Below are 14,831 nucleotides of genomic sequence, written 5' to 3' on the forward strand. Positions count from 1 at the left end.
AAAGTGTCAGGAACTAGAGTCTAACAACTTTAGAGCTCAATTTGCAAATAGGTATAATGGATTTAGGAATGAAAATAAAAATCAAGGAAACAACCTTAGATTTGCCTCTAGACAGAATAATATTACGCCAAATAGAATAAATAATAATTGGCCACAAAACGAGAACTTGGGAACGAATAACAATTGGAACTTTAACCATAATTCCAAAGTTCAACCACCACCAGAACCTATGGAAGTAGACAACTCCATAAGAGTTCAAAATCGTCCATATAAAAATTATAACCGTCCTAGGAATAATAACAGCCAGTGGAATTATAATAACAACCGACACAATTTTAATAATAATTTCCAAGTAAATAATTATAACCAATACCCACCGCAAAAACCCATCACAAACGCACGACAGGTAAATCAGTCCGAAACACACCCCCCGATAAAACGGGAATGAAAGTAAATAATATCAACGAGGGCCAATTTTTAGATCACCCAACAGAGGAATGCCTCATATAACAAGGGTAGACAGAAAAACTAAAAGACAACTTAAAATATTAATAGATACAGGAGGCACCGCGTGCTATATAAAAAAGGGTATTTATGAGAATAAAAGGGAATTATCAATACACAAAAGATTATCTACTGTTCATGGATATTCCATCATAAAATATTATCATTTGATAAATATATTTGGGGAACAACATTTATTTTATGAAATTGAGGGCTTAGAATCTGATCTTATTATTGGATTCAATCTGTTAAAAGAGATTGGAGCTAAATTAAATATCGAGAAAGGAATCATGGAGTATAAGGGAAATAAACAGAAACTCGAATATTTTGACGAGGAAAAAACCATTTATTTTTAATTGAGGAAAAAAATATTCTTCCATTGAAAGAATATATTATCAAAAAATACTTTGGTGAGCAAAAGGTATTTAAAACCGAAACGGTTATTACGATTATTATTATTGAGAATTATTATTATTGAATTATCCGTCATTAATAAAACTAATAGGTTGGGATCTGATAATCCTGAGCACGCCAGCGTAGATTTATCCGCTAATAAACAATATATCAGTTTGGGATCGAAAAATCCTGAACAAGCCGACGATGTTAATTCCGTCCTTTTTAAATCGAATAGTTTAGGATCCACAAATCCTGAGCACGCCGTCGTTGAGTTGTCCGACAATGAAAAAATTCATAACCCAAATATAACTTTGAATCAAATAAAAGATCTTGAAAATAAAGTTATGAATAACATTGAAAAGGAGCATTCTAAAATAAATATGCAAATTCCTTTTCGTACCGATATTCGAGGAGAAATAAATACTGACATTGACAGGGCAATTTATAGCAAACAATATCCATATGCTATGTCGGTCTCAGATTTCGTTAATAATGAAATCGATAGAATGCTAAAAGAACAAATTATAAGACCAAGTAGAAGGCCTTACAATTCACCAGTCTTAGTAGTGCCCAAAAAAGGTCAAAACGAAGATGGGTCCCCAAAACATCGACTATAAAAAATTAAACGAAAGCACAATACCTGACAGAGCAATGGATGACATATTGAGAGAACAAGTCGGAAAAACTTGTCATGTTTATATGGATGATATAATAATCTTTTCTAATACATTACACTGATGTAATTCAAATAATTAATATTTTACAAAAAGCCGTATGAAAATTTCTCTAGAAAAATCGAAATTCTTTAAATTAGAAACAGCATTTCTTGGTTATATTGTTTCTCACAATGTAATTAAAACAGATCCTGAGAAAATTTCCACAATTATGAAGTATCCGATTCCACAAAACATTAGAGAGCTTCGAAGTTTTCTAGGCCTCACCGGCTACTACCGTAAATTTGTCCGAAATTATGAAAAAATTGCCAAACCTCTAACCAAATACTTAGGAGGAAATAATGGAAAAATTTCTAAGAGAATGTCTACAAAAATTGCAATACAGTTAGATGACCCAGCTGTTAAAGCTTTTAACGAACTTAAAGATAATTTAATAGCACAAGTGGAATTAGTTCAACCTGATTATAACAAAAAATTCACTTTAACGATAGACGCATCAGATATAGCTATCGGAGCAGTTTTATCACAGGATAATAAACCAATTACATTCATATCCAAAACATTAAATAAAACCGAACAACTTTATGCCACAAATAAAAAAGAATTGTTGGCAAATAGTTTGGGCTCTTAAAAATCTCAGGAATTACTTAAATGGTGTTGTTGGTATAGACATACAAACCACTAATCTTTATATTTACAATCTCAGATAAAAACCCGAACGTGGAAATGAAAAGATGGTACTCTTTCATGGAAAGTTTCACCCCGGACGCATTACCTCGAATAAAAATAAATAATATCACCAACAGTGATATAGAACAATCAAGCTCAGATCAAAATACACAGCATTCTGCCGAAAGTAGTTTTGAAAATGTAATACAAGAGACCCGAAAACCGTTAAATCAGTTTCAACAACAACTGTTATTAACAAAGGGGAGGTATACAATACATGAGTCATTGAACGTTTTTGATAAGACACGACATATAATTGATAATGACAGGCCAGAAAACTTAATAGAAATACTAAGGGAGTATCTAAAACCAAACATAACGGTAGGAATTCATTGCACTTTAGAAGATCTTTATCATATTCAATTACCATTAACAAATAACTTTACCAAAAAATTTCTTTATACTAAAATATTTCTACAAGACGTGGAAAATAATGAAGATAAAGCTATTATAATAGAAGAGACACATAGTCGAGCTCATAGAGGTTTAGATGAAAATTACAAGCAAATCAATAGATTATATTATTTGCCAAATTTATTTATCAAATTAAAGGAATACATAAAAAATTGTACAATTTGCAACGAAAATAAATACAACAGGCATTCTATTAAAATTCCTATTGGAATATTCCTATTCCAACTAAAGAAGGATAAAATTTACACATCGACATATATTACGCGCAAAGTCTTATTTTCTTAACTTGTATTGACGCGTATTCAAAATTCCTGGTTGTAAAAGAAATACAAAACAAACTAAACATCGAGAATAAAGTAATGGAACTACTCCAACAATTTCCCCACGCTAAAGGAATTATGACTGATAATGAACCAAGCTTTACCTCTGCCGTCCAATTTAAATCCTTTGCACAAAGATGTGGTTTAACTACATTTCGCAGACACAGACACAGTACCTCAAACGGAAATGTAGAAAGGGCACATTCAACATTAACAGAATTAGCTCGTTGTATACAGGAAGAATTAAATCTCACTGAATTCTGACGATTCTGACTATAATTATTAGAGCCGCTAAAGAATTCAATCAGAGCATATATTCTACAACAAACCAAAAACCTTTAATAACGAAAACATTTCAAGAATTCTAAAGAACACACAAGAAAAAATGTTAGTAACACACAATGAAGGTCGCCAAGAAAAAGAATATCATGTAGGTCAAGTTGTTTATGAAAAGAAACACGGAGAAAGAAATAAGTTAAAAACTAGATACAATAAAAAGGTTGTTACGGAAAACTTACCTAACAAAGTTATAATCAATAATAGAAACAGAACTATTCACAAGACAACATTAAGTTTTAACAAACACCATATTTTTTTTATTTTATTAAATTACAGAAAATGCATTTCTTATTACTTCTAATACCATTCGTAATGATAACCACTTCAGAAATAATTGATTACTCCAATCACGAATTCTTCCTGTTCAAGGACAAAAAGGATGTCCTTACCTATGAGTCATGTGCCGACTTAAAGAAATAATCAATCAAGAATCAGGATATGTTAGAAAAGATACAAATATTCGGACAAAATGGGAAATTACTTACGAAATACAGATACTGGAATTAATTCTGTCACAACTGATACCAACTAGATCAAAAGGGGGAATAAATGAGTTAGGCACTGTTTGGAAATGGTTAGCTGGAACTCCGGATCACGATGATTTCATTAAAATACAGAATAAAATAAATGATTTAATTGAAAACAATAACCAACAATTTATTATTAATTCCAAATTGTTTAAAGAGATAAAATCACTTTCCGATCACTTTAAAAACATTTTTATTGATCAAGAATTGCCGTTACGAAAACATCGTTTACGTTTATTAACATTTAGCCAAAATTGATTTATTCAACACACAAATTTTAAATAATGAAGACATTAAAGAAATATTAGATCACGAACAACAGCCTGTAATTATTGCAGACTTAATGGACATCTCCACATTCAAAATTGTATTGCATAAAGAACTCTTAATTATTTATATAAAATACCCCGTTATAACAAACAGATGCGAAATTTACTATGCCAGATCCATATCACATAATGATGGAAAAATACTAATAACGAATCAGGTCGCAAAATGCGAAAGTACCTTTTATGAAATATCTAATTTTAAAAAGGAACTTTTTAACAACTATTGTATTATAAGTAAAGATAAGACTTGTTTTACCCGCTTACTAAATTGAGAAAAATCAATTTGCACTAAAATTCTAGAAAAAAATAAGAATATAGATATCATTCAAGAAGGCGCCATTCTAATAAATGGAAATAATATTGTGAACGATTCTCATTTAAACGGGTCATATTTAATAACATTTAACAGCACAACTACAATAAATAATATTTCATACACCAACTCAGAAAACAAAATACTTGGGTACATTACTACCAACCATTTTAAAAACCTGGAAATATCAGAATATATAAAATCCAACAATTCAGAACATTCTCTTGACAACATTAATATTTTAAACCCATTTATTGAAATTTACAATTGGAAAATTTCAATTTCATTCATATTACTAATTTTAATCATTTTGTACTTCATTACTATGTTAATATTAAAATTCAGAAATTATATATTTGTAACCAAACAAAAACGGCCAGAACTAGAAAAACCAAATAATGAAGTAGAATTTTTAACAGAATTAAATGAGCGTTTAAACGAAATTAATAATGAAGCGGGACGCGTCATTTTAGAAGGGGGAGAGTTATCCAACCCATAAACATATCACCCTTCCACAGTTTATAAACAAATTTCAATTCTCAATCTCGTCAGCATTTCCTTTGTCTTTGTTTTTGTCATTGCCTTTGCCAGCGCTTAGCTACCCTCTAATATAAACAACACAAACTTAACGTAAACACAGCTTCCGCTTGGAGACCAAACCACAGCCAACTTATTGCGCTTCAATCAAAAACTGCATCGATCAGCATAATTGAATTTCACAATGCAGTGCAATAATTTCAGCATAAAGCTTTTATCAAAAGTTCAGAAAGTTTCAAAGAAAAGCTTCTGGCCGAGGTTGATTGGATTAGGATTCAGAATTTGAAGATCAGTCTGATTCGGGAGGATTAAAAGAACGTTTTATAAATGTATTAACAGATAAGAATAAGTGTCTTGTAATAAAGTGATAAGTTGAAAAGTTTAACACCAATAAAAATATTAAAAAATAAAAAAATATTTTTTTAAATAATTTATACCGCAAAAAGTTAATTTGCATGTTGGGTGTATCGCATTTGAGTAGTGTGCAAAAAGAAAAAGCTTTAAGTCTAATTGGAGATTATAAGCCAATTCGAAATTGTTCGACACCAGTGAAGATGAAAATACTGTTAACCGATGATTTACCAGTATTCCAACAACCAAGACATTTGGCAGAGTGTGAACAAAAGATTGTGGATGGTCAAGTTCAGGAATGGTGGCGTGACATGATTATTAAGCCGAGTTTGTCGGAATACGCATCACCAGTGGTGCTTGTTTCGAAAAAGAATGGGAAAAAACGATTGTGTTGTGACTATCGGAAATTAAATGAAAAGATAATTCGTGATCACTTTCCAATGCCGCAGGTTGACGTTGTTATCGAAAAGCTTCAGAGTGCTTTGGTGTATACGACTTTAGATTTAACTAACGGTTTCCTTCATGTGCCCGTTGAGTTAGAATCCCAGAAATATACCTCGTTTGTAACACAAAAGGGACAGTACGAATTTCTGTATGTGCACTTTGGTATTACAAACTCACCTGCAGTTTTTACTCGATTCATAATGGCAGTCTTAAGGGAACTAATCAACAGTGGAGATGTAGTAGTATACATGGACGATGTGATTGTGACCAGTAAAAATGTGTGTGAAGGATTGATAAAGCTGGAGAAGGTGTTAAGTGTTGCCAGTGAAAATGGATTAAAAATAAATTGGTCGAAATGTCAGGTGTTGCAAAAGAAAGTTAACTTTTTGGGGTATATAGTTGAGTGTGGTACTATTAAGCCTTCTGGAAAGAAGACAAGTGCTATCGTTAATTTTCCGTTGCCAAATGATAAAAAAGGGGTTCAAAGATTCTTAGGATTGACGTCTATTTTCGTAGATTTGTCAAAGACTTTGCAGTGACTGCTAAGCCTTTGTCGGACCTGTTAAGGCAAAATACTAAGTTTAAATTTGATGTGCTGCAGAAGGTAGCGTTTGAACAGTTGAAAGTAGCATTAACTTCTAGTCCCGCATTGAACTTGTACAATCCTAAATTAGAAACGGAAATCCATACAGACGCTTCAAAATATGGTTTCTGTGGTGTATTTTTACAAAAAGACCCAGAAGATTGTTTGTTTCATCCGGTTCAATATATGAGTCGTAAGACTAACCAATGCGAAGAAAAGTATCATTCTTATGAGCTTGAGGTTCTTGCAGTTATCGGTGCATTAATGAAGTGGAGTGTGTATGTGTTAGGTTTGAAATTTAAGATTGTGACAGACCGCAACGCGTTCACTATGACGATGAAGAAGAAGGACCTTCAAGACTTTGATACCTTCAAGACTTTGATTATTAAATAGAACATCGCTCAAGGACGAAAATGAGACATGTTGATGCGTTGAGTAAAGTATCATGTTTTCATGTTACATCGCTTGAAAAAAGCACAATTACTCGATGAATGGACGAAAGTAGTGAGAAGCCTTGTAGAAAATAAGGGGTATGAAGATTTTTATATAGAAAACCAAATACTTTTTAAAGATCGTAATCGCGAACTTATTGTTGTACCGTCGCAGATGGAAAATGAAATAATCATGATTGCTCATAAGCAAGAACATTTTGCTGCGAAGAAAACGCAAGATTTAGTTGAGAAATCTTACTTCATACCAAAACTTAAAAAAAAGGTTGTTCGTGTTGTGGACAGTTGTGTGGAGTGTATTGTATTTAATTCGAAAGCTGGGAAGAAAGAAGGTTTCTTGACCCCGATTGAAAAGGGAGATAGACCGTTGATGACGTATCACATTGACCATGTTGGGCCAATGGAGATGACGACCAAGCGCTACAACCACATTTTAGTTATAGTTGACGGTTTTTCTAAATTTGTATGGTTGTATCCCACCCGTAGCACAGGAGCAGAGGAAGTTGTAAGTTGTCTAGAGCGTCAGGCTACTAATTTTGGAAATCCTTTACGGATTATCTCTGATAGGGGAACTGCGTTCACTGCACAGGCATTTAAGTTGTATTGTGAGGAGCAAAAAATTCAGCATCTAGTAATTACAACAGGTGTACCACGAGGAAATGGTCAGGTGGAGAGAATGCATAAGATAGTAGTGTCGATGTTGTCGAAGTTAAGTCATGAAAGTGCAGGAGACTGGTATAAGCATGTCAGTAAAGTGCAGCAAATAATTAATAGCACACCGCCTAGAAGCACTTTAGTGTCGCCTTTTAAAATCTTGACTGGCACTGAAATGCGTCTTCCGAATGATCTAGAGCTTAATTTGTGATAAAGGAATCCTTAGTGAAGGATTTAGATGAGGAGAGAGAGTGCGCGTAAGAGCTTCCGAAAACATAAAACAGTTGCAGATAGAAAATAAAAGGGTTTTCGATTTAAAGCGCAAAAGGGAAAAAATTTATAAAATAGATGACAAAGTAGTCAGTCATAAATGAAAAACGAAACGAGCAAAATAATATTCAAAATAAATTAAAGGCAGTGCGAAATGGATAAAAAAGGAATGCACTCCTAACAAGCACAGCGGAAAGTCTCCTATTTGCAGAGCTCAAAATAATTCCAAAATACATTGTAAACAACATCGAGATAAACTAAATTACAAATTCACCAATTAAGCAAGGAATCCAAGACAGGCATGCCAGGTCTACGTAGCTTTTCGAAGTTAAGGTCCCAATTTGACGCTAATAAGCTACATGTTCTGTTGGATAATAACAATACCGTTCAATGGTACGGAAATTTTAAAAATATTCGACTAAAATCTAAAAAATAACAAAGAACTTCAAATTTTTAGTGTCCCATGTAGCAAAATGAATATTGAATAGGAATGCGAAAACCCTACCACCTCCAGTAACCAATCCTGCCTCCGCGACCTGCTCAACAACAAAACCTCAACCGTGTTCTACACGGCAGAGGCCACAAGCCACCTACAGATTCACAGCCCACTAGACTCATACACTACTCATACTCAATCAAATTAAATCAAATCAAATCAATCAGCCATCTCCCACAAGGGAGCCATCTTGGTCCGCTGCCTTTTACCTTATTCATTAACGACCTCCACTTAGTAATAAAACATTCGCGTGTACTTATGTACGCAGACGATGTTAAATTTTGCTTCCAGCACAAACTGATCTAGATAACGTATTAAAATGAAATGGCTCCAAGTGTAAAGTTATGACATTTTGTCGTGTCAACCCAATACGCACGATGGGCACGAAGTGGGTGCACTTTGGACAGAATAATCTGGTGTTTTTCTGGACCCTAAACTTAAATTTTCTGACCATATTTCGACTATTGTCAATAAGGCCAGGGATTCTTGAGTACGGATCACCTGTTTGCAGTCCACAATACGTAGGCCACTCGGACCGCATCGAAGCGGTACAAAAAAAAAACTTCTTACTTTTTGCCTTGCGGCGCCTAAATTTGGATGCAAACCGTATATTACCAACTTATTCCAGTAGACTAGTTTTAATCAATTTACCTTCCCTAGCTAACCGTAGAACTATGCTTGGAACAGTCTTTATTTGTCAGTATATTCGTGGCGATGTTGAGAGTCCCGACTTGATTAGTCGGCTTAACTTCTCGGTTCCAAGTAGATTCACTAAAAACTATATACCTCTTATCTTAATTCATTGTAGATCTAACTATGAGTTGCATGACCCTTACAGAGATTTATGTTCTGACTATAATAGACTTTATCCTATTATCTGTAATCTTGACTCTCTTCCGCTCTTAAAGCAATCGATTTTAAATTTTTTAATACATAATTAGATCCTACTAACACTAATATTTAATATAGTTATTTTACATTATATAAATTTCCTCGTTCCTGTTCTCTTTTTATATCGCTTCTATATCTTCTCGCGAGCCGTACGATACACGGCAGCGCCCCTCGGTCGGTTGGTCGGGCGGGGTGGCCGTGGGACCCGTGCGATAAAAAAAAAATAAACAATGAGTTGTGGATGCGTTGATGTTGGGGTGTAATGTCCTCACGCAAGTCGGTTCTATGACGGGAATATCTAGTATAGCCGAGCTCACAATAACCGTTAAGGATGATACACCGATAAAGCGGATTTGATGGAAGAAGACAGTAGGAGTATGCAGTACAGGAAGTCTACCTTTTCAGCGTCAGGCCAAAGCAGGCGTCAACGGAGACACGGCGCAAGCAAACCGGGATACTGCGTCCTATAAAAATACCCGAGTCCGTGAGATGAAGAAAGGGGAAACAGCCAGAACGTCTTACCACCGTCAGAGTCAAAACTCACAACCATCTATGGAAAGAAAGATGATCCCCACCCACGGGATTGCGAGAATCGACGACCCTGAGAGCTGACGGGACACGCCACCCGTTTCAGCGTCAGGCCAAGGCCAGAGGCCACTCCGCGGACGAACCAGAGTACAATGACAAATATATAAAGTCAGGAACAATGACAAATATTAAACAAACATTAACTCACCGGTAAAAAACTAGTTTATAGTCATTAGTGCTTAGGGACGGGGGAGCCTGGGCTACAGGAACTATCGCCACATGACGGGTCACACTGCGGAAATACTAAGATCATCGAGTGGCAACGCCGCACAAAAAAAAACAATATCGGAAGGTGAACACAAAGGTGGAGGTCAGTCATAAATGAAAAACGAAATCTTTTATAAAATAGTACAAAAGTCAGGCTGCTGCTGATTGCAAAAAAATAAGAACTTACAAGTCTCGGGTGCCTGAAAAGAGGTTAAAATCATAATTGCGCCCGGCTAAGAAGTACAAAGGAAATTTTGTCGGAGCGTTTGGTAGCTTCATCAGGGCGTAATTATTATTGCGACAAGTCTGGTGAGACACCAGGAACTTTCAAAAGACAAGAGAAGCCCCTGAGCGAGATATATATTGATGACTGAGTTGTTAAACAAAAATAGTGGTTTTCTATATTAAAAATAGATTAAAAGCAGTGCGGAATGGAAAAAAAATTACGATACGATAACCGAAACACCAGAACAGGCATAATACCCTATAGTTGATACAATTTGCCCACTACCAAAATTGGAAAATGGTAATGAAAGAGTGACTGCATATTCTCATATGTGACCTGACAAAATACTTACTTGGCATACCAATACCAAACAAAAATGCAAATACCGTAGCCAAAGCGGTATTTGAATCTTTCATTCTGAAGTAAGGTCCAATAAAGACGTTGACAAAACTGATTGGGACATTTGGCTTTAATACTTTGTATACATTGTCCATACGAATTAGTATTTGGTAGAATTAATAATTTTCCAAAACATTTCCTTACAACCAATAACATATGACCATTTTATAATATTGATGAGGAATAAAAAACAAGAGAGATTGGTATAGACGAGTTCCCCGACTATCAGATATCCGTTACTCAGCTAGTGCGAATGCAAACGCAAAATTTCATAATTTTTCTGGGATATCGAAAGCTATTAGGGAATGAAAGAAATGTTTATAAATGTGGGCCTGTCAGTTTTGGGCGACTTTAGATCGTTAGAGTGGGCGTGAGTAAAAGTTTTTTGGAAGATAGAAATGCAGAAGACTTTTAAAAAATTTTGCTAAAATAAAAATAAATAAAGTTTTTTCAAACTGTGGGCGTGGCAGTTTTGGGTGGTTTTAGGACGTTAGAGTGGGTTAACAGACTTGCGTCTATGTCTCTAGAATCTGTATCTGTAACCTCAACTTTGTAGCTTTTACAGTTCCTGAGATACGGACAGTCGGACACCGCCAGGTCGACTCGGCTATTGATCCTGAGAAAGAATATATAATCTATATATGGTCGGAAACGCTTCCTTTTGCCTGTTACATACTTTTCAACGAGTCCAGTATACCCTTATACTCTACGAGTAACGGGTAGCACAGTGGGCAATTTGGGGTCATATGTGGAATCTGCATGTCGAATAACAACTTCTAGCTTTTAAAGTTGCTGAGATCTCGACGTTCATACGGACGGATAAGCGGATGGACGGAAGGATAAGGACAGATTGACTCGGCCAGTGATTCTGATCAAGAACATATATAATTTATTAAGTTCGATCTACCTGTTAAATACTTTTCAACGACACCTTTATCTTACAAACTTATATATTGAGTTATCTATTTTTTTTATTATGCATTTTTATATATTGAACTTTATTTGAAATGTCTTGTTATTATAAAAACTGTTAGATTTCACTTACCAAAAATGACTCCAATTGATAAAAGAAGAATGAATGGTCGTCGTCGTCCAATATTCAGTTTGCAACGATCAGATAAAGATCCCAAAATTGGACACAGAAAAAATCCAACCAATGGTGATAATGCCCAAACGAGTGTCATATGCTGATGCTCAACTCCAATTTTTAAAAGTGTTGGGGAAACAAATGCTGTTTCGGCTGCATATGAGAACTCGATACCCATAACAGCCGCAGAAACTCTGACTAATTCGGTTCTTGTCTTTGTTCTAAAAGTGTGAAAGAAATAAAAAGGTGGTAATAATTTTTTTTTTTAATTTATACATACATATACATTCATATATTCATTCATACATATATTAGCCTCTTTCAGTCATGGAGTACAGATGTAAAATCGAGTTTTTCGACTATCAGAAACCCGTATTCAAATAGGGGAAGTGCGAATCTTGAGCGTGAACATATTTATTTTTGGCAAATCGATAGAAATTTAGAATACTCAAAAAAAAGAAAAATTGTTTAAGATTGTAGACGTGTGGGACAAGTTTTCTTTTTGGCAAGTCGATCAAAAATTAGCAAAACTAACAAGTAATATCGAAACATTTTCTAAGTGTGATTTGACTTGCGAGGCGTGTATGTGTCTGGAGTCTGCATACTTAATTTCATGATCAACGATCACGATTACATAGACTTTATACGGTTCAAAACGCTCCCTTCTTCAACGAATTTTCAACGAATGTGTTTATGGCCATAACTCATAGAGGAAAAGGGTATACAAGTTGGGAAAGAGAGACCGGAAGACAGTCAGGATTAGAGGTAAGAGGAGGTATTAGAGGTAATACTCTATAGATGCTGTAATGACCCGATTATTCAGTAACGTAACGCACTTTATGGCTTTCGGTTGAAGTCAGTTTACTACCAATATTTCTTACAATAATTACTCAACCTCACCAGTTGTCAGATTCCGCTAGGCGTCAACGCCACGTCGACTCTGTTCCGATGCTTGGTTGTTGGCAATGCCGGTTGACACAGGTGACATGTAACTTTTAGTTAGATTGATTGAGGATAGGGAGTATGTAGTTCCAAGTGAATCTGCTTGGAACAGCGAACTTTAGCCGACTAACCAATACGGGACTAACAACTTCACCACGAATAAGATTAAAAACGAGAGCGAATGCTATAGTCGAGTTCCCCGTCACTCAGCTAGTGTGTATGCTGAATCTCAACCTTCTATCTTTTATAGCTCCTGAGATCTCGACGTTCTTACATACAGACGGACAGACAGACATGGCTAGATTGACTAGGCTATTTATCCTGATCAAGAATATATTTATATATAAGATAAGATTTATATGGTCGAAAACGCTCCCTTCTGCCAGTTGCATATATTTCAACTAATTAAGTATACCCTTATACTCTACGAGTAACGCGTATAATAAAGACTGTTTCAACCATCGTTCTACTGTTAGCTTGGGAAGGTCATATAAGGTAATATAAGGTAAGGTAATATAAGGTTTGCATCCCAATTTTGGTGTCATAAGGCCAACGACAAGAATGTTTTTAAGAAAATTCAATGCGGTAAGATTGAATTCCTAATTGTAGATTCATACTAAAGAATCGGACGGACGAAATGCATATAATTTTAGTCATGTAAGGTTGATCAAATTTATTTCACCACCTTTATATAAAGACAAGCAGTTGCATCTTGCTATTCAAGATAAAGTAAACAGTTTCAGTCGAGGCTTGCACAAGGTCGAAGCCTTTCGAATAGACAGGCTAACACCCTGAAGATCATAGAGCAGTAAGCTTTTCTTTGCCTTTGTCCGAGCACTTAATATTTAGATAAGATAGACTGATAACCGAGATTTCAAAATTTTGTATAAAGTCTGGACCTTTCATTTTTAAGTTGTGTCAACTCTTTGATAACCAAGGTAATAACGGTAACATACTTTTCAACGAATCTTTTGTATGCTTTTACTCTACATAATAATAACATAAAATAATAAATGTGCCACCCTTCAGTTATAAATAATAAGAACGACCGAATCGGTTATATTATATATATATAATATTCATATAACTAGCGCTATCCGAAGAAATAAGAATATGCAGAATGGCAAAATACACACAATCCACATCCACTCATTGTATTGTATTGTAAATATCCCAAGCGCGCGATCTCGCTCCGAAATAATATAAACAAATTAGCAATAAGTGATATTTTCACATAATCAGTACTTTCCGAAGAAATAAGAATTTGCAGAGTGGCGAATCCTACGCAATGTACACAATTCACATCCGCTAGTTGTATATATATATTCAACAATATTCCCAGCGGCCGATCTCGCTTCCGTTGTTTACGGGCAGTATAAGAAAGATTTTTGTCACTTAAATTAAGTCTTAAGCTGAGATCAAAAATACAAAGACGTGAAAACTATTTCTCCGATCATTTTTATCCCTAGTGTTGTTCTAAGTCATTACATTAGTTCGACTCACTAAAGTAGAAATATTTTACTGGCGCAGTCGGTGGGATACAAAGAAGTATCAAAAAAAAGATCCTTGTGTGGAAAATAAATTAAATTAAAAACAAGAAGAAAGAATGCTATAGTCGAGTTCCCCGACTATCAGATACCCGTTACCTAGCTAGAAGAAATCCGAACGCGAAATTTCATAATTCTTCTGGGATATCGATAGATATTGGGAAATAAAATGAGAACAAATTTAAAAACTGTGTAAAAAAGTGTAGGCTTGACCGTTTTGGTCGTTTTGTTGGTGAAAGGAGGGACGTGGTTTTTGGTACACCGATAAAAATTGCCAATACAAAGAGAAATCTAAACATTTTTCAAAAGTGTGGTCGTGGCAATTGTGTGTGATTTTAGGTCAAAGAGTCAAAGAGTTTTTTTTTGCAGAATCGATAGAACTTTACAAGAAAAGACTGATAATATTATGAAAAAAATTAACACATTTTTCAAAACTGTGGGCGTGGCAGTTTTGTGCGTTTTGTGGGCGTCGGAGTGGGAGTGTCAACTTGGGGCAACTGCGTCCATGTCTCATGCGCTGCGTCTTTGTCTTTAGAATCTGTATTCTTAATCTCAACTTTCAAGCTTTCATAGTTCCTGAGATCTCGACATTCAACGAACAGACAGACATGGCCA

General features: G+C 35.0%; 1 protein-coding gene across 1 annotated transcript in view; it reads right to left on the bottom strand.

Moving 5' to 3' along the window:
* The window catches only part of lovit (loss of visual transmission), a 434,041-nt gene that overhangs the window by 232,159 nt on the left and 187,051 nt on the right, over positions 1 to 14,831 (bottom strand). The window contains exon 3 of the mRNA NM_001316486.1: positions 11,686 to 11,948. Coding sequence (NP_001303415.1) covers positions 11,686 to 11,948 — 263 coding nt within the window. The remainder of the gene's footprint in view (positions 1 to 11,685; positions 11,949 to 14,831) is intronic.

Source organism: Drosophila melanogaster, chromosome 3L (genome assembly GCF_000001215.4).
Source record: "Drosophila melanogaster chromosome 3L".
NCBI classification, from domain to species: domain Eukaryota; kingdom Metazoa; phylum Arthropoda; class Insecta; order Diptera; family Drosophilidae; genus Drosophila; species Drosophila melanogaster.